Source organism: Podarcis vaucheri, assembly GCF_965113315.1.
Source record: "Podarcis vaucheri genome assembly, chromosome: 1".
Lineage (NCBI taxonomy): Eukaryota > Metazoa > Chordata > Lepidosauria > Squamata > Lacertidae > Podarcis > Podarcis vaucheri.
In genome coordinates this window covers 24424356-24444482 of record NC_138759.1, presented here as the reverse complement: position 1 = coordinate 24444482, position 20127 = coordinate 24424356, and the positions used below count along the sequence as shown (strand labels likewise).

Below are 20127 nucleotides of genomic sequence, written 5' to 3'. Positions count from 1 at the left end.
ATAGTGGAAGCCACTGCAAGGATTTCCACTAGTACAACAGGGCTTTCTTCCTCCCCACCTCTCCCCAAATCCTCTTTGGAGGATCAAGAGATCCCCCAGAGCGTCACACACAGGAGGAGGAGAGGGGAGATTGTTCCGTCAGGCAAGCAGAAATGCTTGCACTGACGGAACGATCTCCTTAGTCAGGGGTTGGCAAACTAAGGTCTGTGGGCCAGAACTGGCCCAATTGCCCTCTAGATCCAGCCCACGAACGGTTCTGCAATCGCCGCTTGGATTGGCGCGATCGCCATTTCCCCCCTCTTTTGGGGGGCACCATTTTTTGCAGCCCCCCCCCGCAGTGGCATCTCCTCCCTCCCTCTTCCTGGCTTCTCCCCGCCCTGCAGAGGAAGGGGGCTGGGCTTTGATAGGAAGCCTTGCCGCCCGCCTGCCGGCCTCTCCCCATGGCTGTGTTGTGGGCTGGAGCTTGGCGCGCCTGCTAGCACCACGCCTGGCGCCTGGGAAAGCTGGCCCGAAAAGGAGAGGTGCCGCCGACACCGCTGGCTCCCAACAACAGGCAGAGTGGCAGAGGAGGTAGGCCGGAGGAGAGAAGGGGAGAGAGAGAAGCCCCCTCCGCCGTGTGTGTGCTCCCGCGCGCACAGTCCGGCCCCATCACTAGGTCTGGGGGACGGTGAACCAGCCCCCTCCCCAAAAAAGTTTGCTGACCCCTGTCCTTGGTGCTATGAAGAATTCCACCCAGAATGGGAATTGCAGGTGGAGGGGGGGAGTGTTACTGCATCCAGGTCCAGTTGTGCACCTCCCATAGGTACCTGGTTGGCCAATGTAAGAACAGGATGCTGAACTACATGGGTCGTTGGCCCACCTAGAAGGGTTTTTCATGTTTTTATGTAACGTTCAATGCGCATGAAAGGGTGGTTGTTGGGAGAAACAGCCCAGAAAGTCAGGGGATGAGAGTGAAGGAACGGCGTGGCTAGAAACATGAACAGAAGCACTTCACACTGTATGGTTATTTAATTTAACAAAATTTATGTACTGCCTGATTGTAAATGGAGCCTCTTAACAGTTTATAAATGCAGGTCACACTTGTCAAAATTCTAATAAATAGTAAATGCTGGTCAAGGTTCTTCTCTGAATTGTTAACTTTTATTATAAGTTTGCATAGGCAATCATGTTAACCACCAATTGTAACATAATAATATTTTTATCTGCTGGTTACAGCAAGGGTCATTGCACTGCAATACATCAAAAATTACTACAGTGCATTCTTATGAAAAGTCCCACTTTTCAGAAAATGCCCCACTTTTCAATGTGTTCAATAGGGGCTTACTCCCAAGCAGTAATGTATAAAACTGCAGACTATAATAATCACTAATTATCAATTTTTAACAATCTGTAGTTAATTGTAGTTATGAAAACTTACCATGCGTAAATTTTGTGTAGTTCTTGTTTCAACAGCTCGTAGGATCTCTCTAAATCTACCGACTCCTCTTGTCAAATTCCTGTATGTATACACAGAATTCCACAGAAATAGTATTTCCAGCTAATATGTTAACATTTAATACTTTATAAGAAAGCATGAGTCCCATCCCGCACCCCCCTCCAATGCCAGCCCAGTTACTAAAGTTGATTTATCCAATTTTGTAAAGATCAAGTAACTTTTTACTCTGGATCACAAAAAATACTATTTCCTCAAATCCAAAACATAACATGTATGTTTCAGAGAAGGCAAAAAACACTAACACAAGAAAGGCCAAATGGTTTGTTGACATTTCAGCTTTGACAGTCTGCATCCCAGATATGCCCAGATTGCAATTAATTTGTCACTGGACAGCAAAGCAACGTTTGTTATCTTCCTCCTGTTGCAGCTATTCTTCTGGTAATCCAGAATATAAATCTGGGCTGAACAAAAATCCCTCCCATCCCTCAGAAATGTAAAGGAACCATAATGCTGAGACGGAAAAGTAAAGAACTGGATGGCATATCTTTAATATACACTTGTTCTGAAAACAACTTTACAACCAACTTTAATTTTCAACAGTACAGGGTTTACAGGAGAGGTAGCAAGTTGAGCAGAAGGGTACCACAACATTTAATTCACTATTCTTTCTTAAAATGAGAATGAACCTCTCGTCATTTTTTCTCTCATAAAAAATGCATTCCCATTACTGCTAAATAAACGGAAATAAATGAGGGACAGAATGAGCGCAAGAAGTGCATGTCTCAACCATATAAAAATAGCCTTTTCTCCAAGGTCAAATAAACCTGAGCAACAGTAACATGAAATTAAGCAGCAGGATTGACAGCAGACTTGGACACTGGACTTTGCAGTAAAGCTGCAGTACACAACTTCACGTTCGGCTTGTCAGAATGTGAAGACTTCTGCAGTGCTCCGAACGATCCACAACAATCCATAAATGGAAGCTGCATATGACAGAATATCCTGTACCCACCCCTGCTAATTTACAAACCGTTTCCCCTTTCAAACAAAGCATTTCCCCCTTCTAACACACACAATCCCATATCAGTTTTAAAAAGGAAGTTTAGTTCCTCCTTTATTGCAATGAATCATCATCCTAAATATTATATATTCATTATTATGGGCTTCGTAGCAGACTCAACTTATCACCAGCACTTGAATCCAGAAGATGTCATCATATATCACCAAAATTATCCATGAAGTTCGTATGGATGATTGTTTTATGCCTATTTTATGCCCTCCAGCTGACTGATTTCTACAATATTCCCATATTGGGAAAATACTAATAGTTGCCTTTCCCTGCTTATGGAAAGTTCTTAATACTTGCAACCATGTTCATATTCATTTACTTGGAAGTTAGACCCTACTTTGTTCCATACAACTTGCTTCCAAATAAATGTGCATGGAATTGCAGCCTCCAATTAACCAATCATGCTCAGTATCCTTGCATGCGTACAGAGCGCAAAAACTGGCTCCATGTTTTTGTGGGTCTTGAGGACCACATCACCATTTGCCCCACCCAGAGTTAGAAACTGAGATATGAAAGCTAGGAGCTAAATGGCACCTGAAACCTAGGGTATGGGCACGACAACAGAATGTCTAGGCGCACTTTTTTTACAACAAGAATACAAAGCTGAAAATGAATGAACTGCAGCTAAAATCTTACGTTCATTTTTCACATGGTCTAGTCCTCATCGGAAGACTGCAAAAAACAAAGCCATGTTTCCCCTGCCTGACCCACTAATACAGTGGTACCTCGGGTTAACTACTTAATTCATTCCGGAGGTCCGTACTTAACCTGAAACTGTTCTTAACCTGAAGCACCACTTTAGCTAATGGGGCCTCCTGCTGCTGCCGCGCTGCTGGAGCACAATTTCTGTTCTCATCCTGAAGCAAAGTTCTTAACCTGAGGTACTATTTCTGGGTTAGCAGAGTCTGTAACCTGAAGCGTCCGTAACCTGAAGCGTATGTAACCTGAGATACCACTGTATTCTTAAGAGACCCTCTTCTCCAGTCTTCAGAGAGTGGCTGGAAGTGGGGAGGCAGAAAAAGGTCCTCCTTTCTATCCACTCTGCAGTTTTAATCTGAAATCTTAGGCGCAGTACTGTGTGCCCAGAGCTCAGAAACTGCTCGCACTAATGAAATTCCCTGTTGCAAAACACATCTAGAACAATGGGAGTTTTGAACGCTCGCCCCACCTTCCCCCTTCCTTTTACAGAAGCTGCAACTTTAGTTGATTCTCCTCATTGCCTCACTGGCATCAATAAAGAAGTGGATGCTAGATGAACACCCTCCATTCTTCTCCTCATTGGATAATAGAAGATCATCCTAGAAGCTCCTATAGCAACATCACATTGTGCTCTTTATAGCCCCACAGCAAGTTAAGCTCTGCTACCCCCAGGTACCTCTTTGTAAAAATGACCTAAAATGACCTCTAGTAAAGCAGAGACTTCTGGGATGTTTTCCCGCTTCTCAGCAGGATGTTCCAGAAGAGAACACAATTAATTCTCTTACACTCCCTTTATCACTAGGCTTAAAAGGAGGAAAATTTCCCCTTGGAAAACTGCCCAAGAGTTTTGGGGGCAAGTGGAAGGGATGCCTTATATATCAACATAAATAAAGATGTAACTTAACACTGCAATTTCTCTGAATTACACGAGAGAAGAAAAGCAGGAGAAAAAGAAAATGCTATTGACACAAATAGAAGATCTGAGAGAAGAAATTGTATTTCCTGGAGTTATCAAGAAACAAACTAATTATGCAAATTCCCTATACTAATTCTAATGTTTGTGCAAAACATGAAAATTCAGACACTCTCGGCATTATAAAGATGGCTATCTTGATTACGCGAACCAGGCAGATATCGAAATGGTGCAGTTTTGTAATTCAGGAGAGGAAATGCAGACTTTTGCATCAGTTAACGGTCCAGCTCACCAACTCCATTTGGCTGAGACAATTACACTCCAGCATAATAAATACTGATTTACATTGTGCCAGGGCACCTGTGACCCAGGCAGTGCACTGATGCAAGATTAAAATGCATCACAAGTTAGTTAATCAGCACTTTTGCCAGGATAAAAACAATAATTTTGTAGTGCAGTGCACTTTGGCGTGGCGTCAGGACTTACAATATTTTCTTCTGCAGTGTCTCTGAATTGCTTCATTAAACTTCCTAGTGCAGAGTAGCATAATATCTGCAGATCATCAGACCAAAATACTTCTACACTTAACAATAGAAATAAAACAGTGAAATTAACCTGCTAAGCATCTTCTCACCTACACTGTCTCTTGCTGTCTGTTCTAACTTCCTGTCTGAGATTTTGGGCACTGTTTATGGAAAGGGAATTGAAAACCAAGGGGTTCAAAAGAACCAAAAACCGAAGCAGAAGTATGGAGATAGTAGTCGCCAAATCCAGTTTTACAAAACATTAGTCATTTCAGCCCAGGCAATAGCTAAACGAGCAGTGTATGAGCAATATGGAAAATTCAATACTGCCATCTAAACAAAAGTGGTCTCTAATGTAAGCTGTCCCCCATTCTGAAGGTTAGCTTCTTATCTTAGATCCCAACTAATAATAATAATAGATGGCTGTGTGTGTGTGTGTGTGTGTGTGAGTGTGATGAAGAACTAATGCAACTACTTTACTATGTAAGATGTACTATCAATTTTTGAAAAGGTTTAAATATGAATCAGTGTGCCACAAAAGGGATTGTTCTGTGAGAGTACTTTATTCAAATGGACAGCCATAGTGGCTATTGAAATAGAGCTTATTGTTAAAAAATAATAATTCTGAAAACTAGTATACGGGAACAAACATTCTCTAATTTAGAAGGGACTTCTGGAATCAAACATTTGGCTTCAGGACATCAATGTACTCTAAACTGCATCCCTATCCTGCGCTATCATCCCACACAGCCGGTATTTTTTAGATATTTTGGATTTGAGGATTTTAGGAAGAGTAGACTTCATTTTAAATGTACCCTGGCAACAGAAATGGAGGGTAGCTATAATTGTATTCTAAAGAGTCACATCACACTGGCCTGGTTCGCCTGTCACATTAAACCACTGTTCAAAACAATGTTTTAATGTGAATAAGAAATATGCATTCTACTCAAAAGTTCCTGTGACACTCACTCCCGATTCCTGTTGCTGCCATGCCATGAGTGAAGCAAGCCAGAGTCTGGTTTGTTGTACTGTCTAAACCCAGGTTCACAATTTGTTTCTCCCAAACAACACACAAGCAGTTAGCAAAGAACAAACCTTGGTTGCGACTCTTTGTTTATTTGGGAAAACAAACCAGAAGCCCGTTTGGATGGCATGACATGCCAGTGCAGTGGTACCTCAGGTTAAGTACTTAATTCGTTCCGGAGGTCCGTACTTAACCTGAAACTGTTCTTAACCTGAAGCACCACTTTAGCTAATGGGGCCTCCTGCTGCCGCCGCGCCGCCGGAGCACAATTTCTGTTCTCATCCTGAAGCAAAGTTCTTAACCTGAAGCACTATTTCTGGGTTAGCAGAGTCTGTAACCTGAAGCGTATGTAACCCGAGGTACCACTGTATCTGGCTTGTTTCATTTGTAGCAAAGCAGGAACAGCAGGATAAGGGAGGAACACCATGGGAACTTTTGAGTAGTTTGCACCAGCAACATTGTTCATTCAAATTAAAACATAGGCTGTTTTAAACCATAGTTTAACATGGGCTGCCGTCGCATGGTTCTTCTCGTGATAATACAATTTCTGTTCCTTACACAAAGCTTGCAAAAGCACAGTCACAAATGTACTACTGTAACAACTGGGACAAAGGTCATTTTAAGAGGTTTTTAGTACAGGAATTTTCAGGAAATCTGGTTCACCAGATAAACTCTCTGCTAATAGATTTTCCATTTAAAAGGAAGCTGTGAATCAGTTCGCATGTTTTCATGCTCACTTACTGCCAGGCTCCACAACTTCTAATGAAAAGTGGCCCACTCTGCTTACGTAGGACCCTAGAAACAAGAATGCGAAAGTGGGAGTTTAAACTTGAAAGAAAGGATTTATAACCCCATGAGTTTAGAAGTTCAGAAATGCCTCCAAGGTTACCATCTATACAAATGTACATCCTTCGCGATGAAGCAAAATTCAATATTGCACAGGGCTTCCTCTAAAGGGACGGATTAGCTGAATCCCACCCAAAGCCATCTAACAGTTTCACAAATATACAAATATGCTGCTTTTGTTTTCAAAATCACCAAAGGGTCCTGATACGTTCACCTTGCTTAGCACAACAAGCCCCTCAACAAGGTGAGTGTCCATGCTTTCTCCTGTGTATGAAGAGCCTCCACACTCTCATGAGCTTGGACCTGGCGAGGCAGGCAGAGATCACTAGGAAGTCATTCTGACTCTGAAGGAACACCCAGGACTTCTGAAGCTCTGCTCTGAGCCTCCACTATTCCTCCAGGCTTGGAATCAGGAGCAGGCCAGGGGATTATCCCTGCCTCCAAAGCCAGGGAAAGGGATCGTGGCAACCAACGACAATCTAAATCTGGGGAAGTCCTGGCCAGAGGGCATTTTTATACATCACTGAGATGGACTTGTAATCTGCCAATGGCTCAGTGGACATCGGAAAAGTAGCAGCTGCTCCCCGCAGCTAAATGGGTGGATCTGGATATACAGCACAGCATTATGTGGACTGCGCATGAGCAGCCTCTGTCTTTTTGTTTTAAAAGGAAAGAAAAGGGGGGTGAAAAAGTCACAGTGCAACGCATGCAGCATGCAAGGAATTATGGACTCCTGCAACATGCCTCTAATCCAGGGGGCTCCATGACCTGAGAAAGTAGCAACTGATCAACCTCTGTCCTGGACTGATATGGCAGAAAGTAGTATACAGTGGTACCTCAGGTTACAGACGCTTCAGGTTACAGACTCCGCTAACCCAGAAATAGTACCTCAGGTTAAGAACTTTGCTTCAGGATGAGAACAGAAATCGTGCTCCGGTGGTGCGGCCGCAGCAGGAGGCACCATTAGCTAAAGTGGTGCTTCAGGTTAAGAACAGTTTCAGGTTAAGAACGGACCTCTGGAACGAATTAAGTTCTTAATCCAAGGTACCACTGTACTCAGCAAAACATTACAGTGCATGTTTGTTTTGGGTGCAGTGGTGGAACCTAAACCTTAGATTTGGTCAACAACTTCATTTTGAAGAACAACCACCACCTGCTTGTCCAGATGTCTGATTGTTCCACATACTTCACCTCACATAAAGATATCTACAAATGCTTCCCCGTTTTTCCATCCTGCAAACTTCCTGAAAATTGTCTACAGTCACGTATACAAAGGGGATTAGCGTAGCAGGGTAATTCTCCCCTTGGATTGGACATTTAACCTTGTAACCTCATTAGTCCGGTTTGTCAATTCTGCCCTTTCCACCCAGTCGATGGAAACATGCATTTGCCATCCATTTTACGTGTTTTTGTTTTAAAGAGAGGGAAATGGTGTGAACTAGCTAGATCGCCTCTTGAAAGGAAAACAAGCTGTTGTGTTTTTTCCTTTCCAGGGCTGGTTTAGGATTTCTCTGCAATGGGGGCACATAATTGACAGAGAAGGGATAGGGAACCTTCTTTTTCAGCCAAGGACCACATTTTCTTGTGAGCAACCTTCGGGGGGGGCACGTTTCAGCAGTGCGCAAGACCACAGGTAAAATGGGCAGAGTATGGATGCCACTGTTCCCTTTCTAGAGCAGGCTACAGTCGAGAATCACAAAAGCCAGAGCTTTCTACACATAAACCATTTCTCCATCCTCCACCAGGCAAGCAAGAGGCATTATTCAAGCACACATTCAATCCCATTAAAAGCAGTGTCTCCTTTTCCATCTTTCAAATGCCTGTAAACTCTCTCTCTCTTCATAAATTTACCCTTGTCTAAAATAGTTTAATTCTACAGCCTAGCCCTACGCACCGACCACGTTGCCTCATATCACAGAGATTGAGTTCCTTGAGAAGTAATTTTGTCCCCCCAGAATCACTTGAGCCTAAGCAGAGACATCACCTTGCCAACAAAGGTCCGTATAGTTAAAGCCATGGTTTTCCCAGTAGTGATGTATGGAAGTGAGAGCTGGACGATAAGGAAGGCTGATCGCCGAAGAATTGATGCTTTTGAATTATGGTGTTGGAGGAGACTCTTGAGAGTCCCATGGACTGCAAGAAGATCAAACATGTCCATTCTTCAGGAAATCAGCCCTGAGTGCTCACTGGAAGGACAGATCGTGAAGCTGAGGCTCCAGTACTTTGGCCACCTCATGAGAAGAGAAGACTCCCTAGAAAAGTCCCTGATGTTGGGAAAGATTGAGGGCACAAGGAGAAGGGGACGACAGAGGACAAGATGGTTGGACAGTGTTCTCGAAGCCACAAACATGAGTCTGACTAAACTGCGGGAGGCAGTGGAAGACAGGAATGCCGGGCGTGCTCTGGTCCATGGGGTCACAAAGAGTCGGACACGACTAAACAACAAGTGCTTTTGCAGAGCCTCTTTGAAAAGTAGGGTGGCAGCAGCTCTGATGCCTTTGTAAGCTAAAGCGAGACCCTGAGAAGACTTCGACACCTCAAACAAAGCAGTGCCTTTCAAACTTGGAAGCTTCTAAGCTGGAAAAGCAGCAGCAATGGCACATAGGGGAGATGCAATTAGGCAATCAGAGCAATGGGCTGAGAGCCACTTCTAGCCTTAATCTGTATTAATTATAAAAGAGTCAGAAAGCTTTCACCAAAATTGCAAAGATTTACTACCTTGCCATTTACAAACAAAAACAAAAAAACAAAAAACAGCCTGCAACCTCTTATTGGCAGATGATTAGCTGGAAAAAGGATACAAGATTGCTTTATGTAGTACTGTCATGGACTTGCCACTCTATTACAGGCTATGTGGTGGGGCATTAACATTTAAATTAAAAATACTTAAATTGGTGTTTAGGGCATTTTACAAACTTCAATAAAAATATATAAGCACTCAAAATGCAATTCCAATGAAAACCACAGTGAATACAGAACAGAGAAAAGGGGGTTGGACTCGATGGCCCTTGTGGTCTCTTCCAACTCTATGATTCTATGATTCTATGAGTATAGGAAGAAATGATGTGCTGAATTAGAATTAACCAGTCCCCTAAAAACACTAGGAAAACAGAAGTGCCTTTGGACATTTTTCAAAAGGTTAGAATGAAGGAGCAAGTTCAAAAGGGCCAAGACAGGTCTGGTACAGGGTCCATGCCATCTGCAGCTCTAATAGCTTGCAAACTGGGAAGCAGTCATAGTACACTTGCTCCTTTTCCTTTCCTCCTCCCGTCTCTGGAGTAATATCCTCCCTCTCCAGCATTAAACATTGCTTCACAGTGGCTCAGTTCATGCTCAGCCAAACCATGGCTTAACATGAACATGTAAGTGTGTGGGTTCCTGAAGAAGTGATAGTGATTGCTACACTCATCCCCTGGTGCTGCCAGGGGATAAGCCAAGGTTTCGTTAGCAGGCCATCCAAACCGAGCTCATGGTTTGACTCCTCCTGGCAACCATGGCTGTCACATGCAAACCAGGTCACTGCATGTGTACCAACATAAATTCTGGTTAACGCAAACCAGGATTCCCCATTAATCATGGACTGAAACAAGTTCAAAATAAGTTTGCAAACCATGGTTCTAAAGGATCACAGTTTGAGATAACCAAAATTTTCAACAGTAAAATGACAAGCAAATAAAGCGAGAGAGATGTCACTCGTGATGATAGAAGTGCAAATCACCCTGTGAAATCTTTAGAGGGAGGAACAGCAATATGTTCACAATGTAACTAGAGCTATAGTCCACCATCTACCCTTACTGTAGGAGGTGCCACATAGCTAGCAGTCTCAAGATGGAGGCTACTGGTTTGCAACCATTCTACTTGAAATAAAACAGAAGATCTTGCTTTTTAAATAACACCATTGCTATTGCTTAAAGCATATCTTGTTTCTTCACAGCCTTTAGAGAGAACCCCAAATTAAGTCCATAGTGTCAGCCAATAAAAGACTTTTACAATCCTACTGAGCCTGCACAACAGCAATTTAACACATTTGCAGGTTCAAACTATTAACCACACAAAAATGTGGAAGTCATTCAAACACTGAGCATAAACTTGGTTTAAAAAGTTAGAAATTAATGAAAGGAAATTCTGTTGTTGCTCACTTGACTTTATAGCAGAAATGCTTCATTCTGCATTTAAAAAATACAGTGTGGAATTTCATTGTGAAACATCTAGGCATTATAGTATAGAAATTTCTCATTGGTATTCCATTCCAAAATCAGCTTCAGACAACACTGAGAATGCATGACATGGTACAAGCAGCTTTAGGAGATGCAAAACAATATCCCTAACAGGTTATCTTCCCTGAATGTCTAAGGAGATGTTCTATTCCCTTTGATTCAGACTTATTTTTCTGTTCACTGCAGTTCTAATGAAAGCGTTATCCATTAAGGCAAGGGAAAACAACTGATTTACTGCCCCTGTTAATAAACCAGCCTAAAAGTTGCAAGGAGTCAATCCAGGTATATAAAGTCATACCCAAGGATATAAAGCAAAGAGTGATGCGATCAGAGCAACGAGAAAGAATGATGATCGTTGCAGAAAGAGATTCCAAGTTAATTAAAAGAGAAAGGCAAGGAAGGAGGTAAATGCCAGTGAAGAGTAGTTTGCAAAAGCTAAAACAATATGGCTCTCATTCTCCCCTTGAGCCAATTAATACAAGCTGGGCTATGCCTGAATGATGAAGTTGTTGATAAATTGTCACTCATGTGAATGTGACTGCAAAGAGTAGCTTTGCACACTTAGAATCATAGAATCATAGAGTTGGAAGAGACCACAAGGGCCATCGAGTCCAACCCCCTGCCAAGCAGGACTTGGTCATCAGCATGGTGATAAATGAGTCTGAATTCAGTATAGAGAGATAGGCATGATATTCTTCTGGCCTCACGTACATTACCTCTACATGGAAGGATCCCTGCAGAGCTCAACAGAGCTCCCATTTCCTCTCTCACCGGTAAATGAACAAGAAGCAAACTAGGAAGGTTGTGGGTGACTCTCATTTGCCCAATCCAGGCTTCCCTTTCTAGGGGGTGGATATTATGATGAGCAGAGCTGCGAGGCGCATATAGATTTCTCGTTTTCTGGATTGGTGTATTACTCCCATGTGTATCCAGCAGGAAGGAGACAAACAGGGTTCTACTAAGTCTTGTGGAAATCCAAAACTATGACATCCCTTCCTTTAAACTGTAAAACAGACCTAGCTCTGACTTGGTGCCAGGCACTGGGTCTTCAGATGATTAACTAGATATTCCATTTGGGGAGCAGGTGAGGTATTCTAGAACCAGTGCTGAGGATCACCTTGATAGGTCTTCTTCTGGAAGACTAGTTGAAGACCCCTTGGAACTGTCAGAGGGAGACACTGGGCCACCCAGTTGTCCCCAAGAATGCCAAAAGGCCAGGGCTAGGCCCAAGAACAACAACATAGCATAAACATATGGACCAAGATTTGTCACTCCACTTGTAAGGAAACAATCCTTGGGTCGGTATGGGTATGGTCTAAGAGGCCACAGTATATCAGGTCTCGCTCTTGAGTTTGCCAGTTGCTGGAAACAACATAGGCCTCTAGTTCCTTTTTCTCCATTCTAGTTAACTACCTTACTGGGATATTCAACCTGTGATATATCAATGTGACACTGACCTCTTGACTGTTTCCTGATCTTGCTGCTGGATCACATTGTGGACTTACAACTGATTCTCCGTGCCAGACCTTGAACCCTGCTCTCTTGGGAAAGTGCTTTGATAAAAGACTTTTACCACTTTGGACTGAGGGTCGGAGCAAGACCCCCTGGGCAAAGTGACAACTGGATAAGCAACCAAAAAAAGTTGCTTATTATGAAAAATAACTCTGTTCATAGTCGAAACAAAACAAAATAAAAAAAATTAAATTAAAAAAATTTAAAAAATCCTTCCAGTAGCACCTTAAAGACCAACTAAGTTAGTTATTGGTATGAGCTTTGTGTGCATGCACACTTCTTCAGATACCATAGTCTTTAATGTAATTTTAATATTCAGAATACTGTTATGAAAGAGAGACTACATTTGCATATTGGCACCAACCCATAGTTTCATATGATGTGCATGAGCAGGAATGAGTCACCACAATCCTTGAACTCACATGATCCGCTCTTCCCATGCAGTCAGGAGAGGGAGTCCGGAGCTTTCCCTTCTGCTGTGATTAATCCTAACTATGTTTAGTTTAAACAAGCCAGCTTCAGTAACTATAGTATGACAGTGACAGGATGAGAGGGACAAAGCACACAAGCCTGAGGCTCACTATGGCTCATTCCCGCTTGAGCATGTCATACTAAACTATGGTATAGCATGACATGCAACCGCAGCCAGTGAATACAATACCGTTATTTTTTTTTCATTTTTCTCTTCTTTTGGGGAGAAGAAATTAATGACAACTTGAAGTGTACAAATTATATATGGTTATAAAACGGGGTCAGACTTTGAGAAGATAATTGATTTTCCATGTCTACTTGCTGTTTCAGTTTACCTAAAAGGTAATGGATCTTCAAAGTTTCATTAGTGTCTCTAACAGCAGGTTAACATTTCTGTTTAAAAGAAAACCTTCACAGAAACAGCTAATAATGGAACCAATTAAATGGATCACTTGGGTCCACCTTAAGATAAATTATTCTGCTTCAATAAGCAACAATATACAACACCCACCAGTGCGATGAGTCTAACCTTTTTTACAGATGCTAGTATCTTTGCATATTTTCCAAGTAGTGTTTTTCTCCCACTCATACACACTCCCATAAACACAGCAATAGTGATCAACATGGTGAGAGTGCAATCATTCACATTGTTCAACAAAGTTCAAATGCATTCAGACGGACTCAACTGCAGGGCCTTTGCCCAAAGAACTCTGGAAGCCAAATCTGTGAGAAATGACAGAGTTTTCACTCCTAACTCAACCCTGCATTTAATGCTTTTAAAAGTATCTCTTTACATGCAATCAAATTTTCAATGGTTTATGAAATATACTCAGAGTCAAGAGTGGATTTCATGCTCTTTATTCAGCTCATAGTGGTGAGGAGGAATGAAGGTCCCCTCAAAGTATCTGCTTTATATACATTATTTACACAATGGGCTGCATGTGATTGGCTAATTCTGGACTTCTCCTGCAGGCCAATCAGGTTGTGGATTCACTTCCATCTGGAGCTGGATTGGGTGGCTCCTGCAGACCAATCATACTGCTGCATTGTTCTAGGACCAATCAGACTGCTGCATTATGAATCGTATTGTTCTAGGACCAATCAGACTGCTGCATTCTGAATCATATTGTTCTAGGACCAATCAGACTGCTGCATTTTGGATCCTATTGTTCTAGGACCAATCAGACTGCTGCATTTTGGATCCTATTCAACTCAGTACATAACAGTTTATCATTTATGAAAATGCTAAAGCTGTGCCAAACTCCTACTTCCATTGCAACCCTTTCTTACAGACAGCTGGAAAACACACATTTTTAAAAATCTAACATGTGTCACAGCTGTGAATACAAAGAAGCACCAGCAGAAAGTGTATGAAAACATCCTAGGATTTTCTGTGTTTCGGCCCATTTTATGTTGCACCCAGGTAGACAAGTTTGCCACCAAGGGCACACTCAACAGGGAACCACAGTCAATAACTGCTCTGTGACACATTTACTGCATTCACATAATCCATTTCAAGTGTGCATTTAAAACAGATGAGTTGTGCAGCTAAAAAAATAGAAATGTGTGAAATGGCCCAAAATATAATATGTTTTTTTTCCCATTAGACTGGCCATGTATGAAAAAAGAAAGCAATGACCATATTTATAAGGGAAGACAATGAATGGGGTATTTAGGAGAAAATAAAGATTCCTGCACAAAGGGATATCAAAACAATGGGGCCTAAATTGGAATAGCCAAACCAAGTGACATGCGTCATGACTGTTCAAGATTATCACTCAGAGTAAGGATTGATTTGAAGACCTTCTTCAAAAAAATTATTTGTGTTTGCACTATGGCAATGAAAATTGTAAGTTACAAAACAGATATACCTAGAAAAACACGCTACAACAAGTCATAACTGCAATGCATAACCTCAATTCCTGGAATGGTGTACAATCCTAAATGATTGACATGCTGGCTAGACCAGGTGACGGAAGCCAATGGGTCTCAAACCCTCAGTGAGTTGGGAATTTTCCCTGCATGCAAATAAGGGTTCAAGCAGAACGAGCAGATTGAGACCAAGAGAGGGTCCAACAGTCAAGAAGGCGGTTTCTGCATATGCTGTAGAGGGAAGTGAGGGACAGATGGAGCTCACCAACCTGGAGAAGTAGCCCATCTAGGAGAAGGAACACTCTAAACCTGCACTACCTTTTGAGATATCTTTGGGAGAAGAAAAGCCTAAGGTGTAACCCCTACACAAATCCAGAGTGGAGTCCCTAAGACGGTGGGATGGCGCCTTGTATGCTTCCTTCCGGCATCTCCTGCAGCCAAGCTGGTGCCAAACAGATTATTCTGCTTTTCTTTGGAGCACATCAGCAAGACTGGGGGGGGGGGTGGGCTTGTCGTCTGTGCAGCCCAGGATCTCCATGCACACTGCCCAGGCTTGCATCCCGTGGAGGTCACTTCCATGCAGAGGTATGATTTCACCCCCCCGAGGTGCACTCCATTGTCTCTTGAGGCCGATGGATTCCAACAACATATAAATAGCATGTTATTTGGTTGACATGCCAGTCATTTGACTAGTCAAATATTTTCAGCTGACCACTTATTATTTGACCATAATCAGATACTGTGAAATATTCCAAAAATGGAATTGTGTAGATGGTAACCTCTCCCTCTCTCTCTCTCTTCTTTCTTTCTTTCCTGTAATGATGGTGTAATTTGCAAGGGCAGAAGCCATGGGCAAATATAGCAGCAAAGCAAAGCTTCTCCTACAGCTGCAAACAAACAACCATCAATGGTAAAAGACACTGCCTAGTGAGAAGATGTCTGACTAAGATCAGGGAGAACAAGGTTCGTGCCCACTTTCCACCCTGAAGCTCGCTAAGTGGTGCTGGGCCAGTCACACACACACACACACACACACAGGCTAAGCTGCATCAGGTTGTTGTGTGGATAAAATGGGGGGAAGGGGAACCCCCTTCAGGTCTCGGTAGAACAGAATAAAAATGCAATAAAATATACAATTCATTACATTTTTAGAATTAATGTAATTATTTCACAATAGCAGCTGTGGTTATTTGTGTGGTTAATTTGCAATTAGTGCCAGACCAGCATATAATCTTATTTCTTGCCATGATGTTGATACTTTAAAAACACATGATCAGGCAAATGTTTTTGAAGAGGTCAAACACCCAACCTTCGCCACTTATATTGGTAACATATCTACAAGCCACTTCTAAATCTAGCATTTTCACGTAAGATTGCACCAAGTTACTTCCAGAATGAAAACTGGATGGTTGAAAGGGCCATATTCATAGATCTTGGGTTAATTAAGTATGAAACCTTCATTCTGAGGAACAAACACAAGAGTGTAGGAAATGGCCTTAATTCTTCAGAACAGAAGCCAGCTAGTAACTGATTTTTTATAGGAAGAAATGAATTCTCAGGGTGAATAATTTACCAAGTAGTAGCCGTGATAGTCTGTTTCTGTTGCAGCAAACACAACAAGGAGTCTTGAGGCACCTTAAAGATTAACAAATTTATTTTGTGGACCAGAGTCCACTACTAGTTTCTTGAACTGGAATAAAACTAGTTCACTGTGATCAGCCCACCAACGCTAAGCCCAGACTACGCAAACTATCTGTGTACTTAAATAAGAAAATTCCTATATTTCTCCTGTGCAAAGTTTTAGGAACATGCATTCTGTAGCTCATTCTTTTCCAGTATTTCCCACTAAAAACTGAAATAGAGCACAACATTTCCTTCCTCACCTTCCCCCCCCCCGGCAACCTTATTTACTAGGGGTACTCGAAAAATGAAATCTTAATATTCCATTTTTCGTCCAATTAAATAATGGCATCAGAACTACAGTACAACTCAGAGGCCATGCATTATTCCATATTGGTTCTCAAAACACTAAAAATGGGACCTATAAAACTCAAATGAGCAATTACATGCTATGTTTCAAAACTTGGGAGTGCTTTTCACCAGCTACGACATTTATATCAAACACAGTTTACCAACACAGCAGGATATTCTACTCTTCCTATAAAGGTTTACTTGAATCTAAAATGTTATAATAGTCACATCTTTCAGAGGGTTGTGGGAGTAGCAAACTAATCTAAAACCTAGTGCACCAAGTTTTGAAGCCTTCAAAAATGAACAGAGGCTTGAATTCCTTTCTTCATTTTCTGTAGCATTTTTGGATTTCTTTTATACCTTAGTAAACTATTCTTAGGGAAGGTTATTGCAAAATTATGGATGACCTGACATGCAGAGTCTACAAGGATCTACGGAGTAGTCACAAATGGAAATATGCATATACATACTGTTGGTCTTCATGCACGTTTATCCTGCAGCACAATATTAAAATAAGTGGTAACTGAAGAGATTTGGAAAAGAAGTTTTAAGATCAACAACTCTTCTTTTTCTAGCATTCTTCATTACTAAAACTTTACCACCAAATGGGGAAATCTTTAATGTTTTTTTTTGTAACCGATTACATTCCCATTAAACATACTGAAGGATCTATTTTGCACACAATTCAAATTATTGTGCAATGAAAAATTGACTGTCACGAAGGAGTTAATATTTTCAAAGTATCTATACTTTTGAAATATTAAGACATAACCCAAGGCTGGCCTACTTCACTTTCTGGCAGATTCTTAAATTTATGATCAAGGAGAATATTGAACTAAGTCTTACCCATTTTTGAAGTACAAGACATGGGCTCTCTGAAGTCCTGTTTCTAAAAAATATCCAAGTTCTTGTTCATGTGCCGCAGGCCCTGGCTTAGGGCTTCTGTTCTGTATATTGGCCATGATGACCTGGGTAATCACACAATGGAATAAATCGAAATTACCCAAGTTACTACCTTTCTCCCAAGTCAACTTACACACACAGTATTGATCTTCATACGTTCCTTTTATTCATCTCAATGTCTATTTCATGTTCCATATGTGACAATAGTGGTGGGTGCCCAAGAGAGGCTCTCACACTCCCTTCGTTGCGCAACCGCAACACAACAGTCCTGGTGTGCTGCCAGTAGGTTTTACTCCACAGCACAGGAGTTGCTGCCACTAACCTCCCACTTACTCTTGCATCCCCAGATGGGAGGGAACCTGGGAGGCACTAAATAAATCACTTTTTTAAAGGTTCTGAGCCACTGTCCCAGCACTTCTTCGTTCAACCTACACCTTTGGGGCTTACTGTAGAGGCAGCTCACACACTCTGAGTCTTTCCCAAACCTCGGAAGAGTGTGCTGGTCATTACAACTCCAATCCTAAACTTCTACTGGCCTGAATATCAAGTATGAGTATGTGGGGATTCTAAAACCCTGAGGTTGGCAACCACACTCTCACTCCAGCAGTCAACTCTTGGCTTAGCATTACATACCAGCTGCAGATCTTGGTTAACAACAAAGCACTGGTTAGTTGCTAAACCGTGCTCCTAGTTAGCTGCTCCTGTGCTGACCGTTGCTTTGTTATAAACCACAATCCTCAAGTCATCCATAACGCTAAACAGAGATTCTTTGAAAGTGAAACTAAACTAAATGCATGAGCCCCATATTTTGCTCAGGCTCATGGAGTCTCATCAAGTTAGTGCTAAACCACGGTTTAGCATTACTTTCAAATGGGCTCACTATTTAGCCTTTGCCAACCTGAAACCCTCCTGCCAACCTAGCAGTTCTAAAGCATGTCAAAGTGCAAGTAGATAAATAGGTACCGCTCCGGCGGGAAGGCAAACGGCGTTTCCGCGCGCTGCTCTGGTTTGGCAGAAGTGGCTTAGTCACGCTGGCCACATGACCCGGAAGCTGTACGCCGGCTCCCTCGGCCAATAAAGCGAGATGAGTGCCGCAACCCCAGAGTCAGCCACGACTGGACCTAATGGTCAGGGGTCCCTTTACCTTTACCTTTAACCTGAAACCACTCCAGATATTCTGGACTCCCAACAGCATGGGTGCAGCCCCCCCCCCGATCAAGTAAAACAATGTCCACTCACCTCCTCACACGGTTTGTGACACCGCGTGGGATTACCTGGCCAGGTGCCACCCACCTGGTTACAGGGTGGCCATCGCCCTGCCTCCATCTCGGCAGGACAATGGGCTGCCGGCTGGGGGTGGGGCAAGGGCCAAGAAAAGGCCGATGCTGTTCGGCCCAGACTCACTTGCTCTTCTTCCTGGAAGAACTCCAGATATTTTGGACTCCCAACAGCATAGGTGCAGCTGCCCCCCAAGTAAAACAATAGAAATACTTAACCAACTGACCAATCACATCAGTTATGCCCCTCCTAACGAAGTCCTGCCCCCACAACAAAAATCCTGGCTACTCCCATGCCCAACAGCCCCAATCAGCGCAGCTGATGGAAGTTGTAGCCCTAAACATCTGGTTGGCAAAGGCTAATCTAAACTGCTATAGAACTCAAAACTACTTCCATGCCCATCCTGTTCTCCCTTGCCTTTAACTGCATTTTATGTTAATGTGATTCCATTTAATGGCCCAATTTGCTGCTTTCATCAATTTTTCACTTCCTGGTCCCACTGTCCTGTTTTTATTTTTCGATTTCTGTAACTGTTGCTTTCTTACTCTATTTTAGTGTTTTATACCTAACTTTGAGGCTAGCAAAATGTTATAAACAAAGATAGCAAGAACCCAAGTTGCTTAAACAAGTGGTAAACAGCTGTTGAGACCACTGAGGAAAGAATGGATTAAAAAGTTCTTTCGGAGGATTTTTATGTTTTAAAAACCAGATAAACTCCAGTACATTTCTATGAATTCAATTTAACAGGTTGGGAAAATGAAACACAAGGTCATAAATAAAAGCCAGGAGTCTGCATATACTTCAGGACTACAAATTCTGTGTTATAGTTTAAGATTACACAACCAATAAGCCACTCAGGCATGCCAGCTTTCATTAAGAACAAAGCTGCAACACATTTTCCACCACACACTACTGGTACATTTTTGGTGAAAGATTCTTTTTACCACGTGAACCCTTAGGAGTTTTCCTGTGAGTTACGCAAGCCACACTGTCATAACCTTGAGACAGTGATAAAAAGTCACAGCATTCTGAACAAAAAGTGCTGAACAGCACATGATGTTGGATTATTTTCAGCTGGAATGTGTAAAGAAATGAGCCATCAATAGGAGCTCAGTTCCAGCAAATAATGAGATATCCTATTCTGGCATGCAGCCAGATTTATTAAAATAATGCACACAGGGGTCAAGGAATGAGTTATTTAATCTTCAGTAAATGTCTCCAAATAGTGAATTAGGCGTTAAAGCTGTAAATTAATGCTTTACTTAAAGAAACAAGAGGTGCTCTATTTTAGATGGCACACAAGTTTCTGGAAATTTCAGGAGAAATTAAAGTGCAGAATTGCATTGCTGATCACAATATGCTACCGATATATTTTTTAATCAAATTCATGCAT

The 20127-nt window shown here is 42.1% G+C and overlaps 1 protein-coding gene across 3 annotated transcripts in view; it reads right to left on the bottom strand.

Annotated features, from left to right (window-relative positions):
- The window catches only part of TTC7B (tetratricopeptide repeat domain 7B), a 106616-nt gene that overhangs the window by 68670 nt on the left and 17819 nt on the right, over window positions 1-20127 (bottom strand). For all 3 annotated transcript variants that reach the window (XM_082232652.1, XM_082232653.1, XM_082232654.1), the window contains exons 5-6: window positions 17400-17521; window positions 1418-1496 (exon numbers count right to left, since the gene is read on the bottom strand). In XM_082232652.1, coding sequence (XP_082088778.1) covers window positions 1418-1496; window positions 17400-17521 — 201 coding nt within the window. The remainder of the gene's footprint in view (window positions 1-1417; window positions 1497-17399; window positions 17522-20127) is intronic.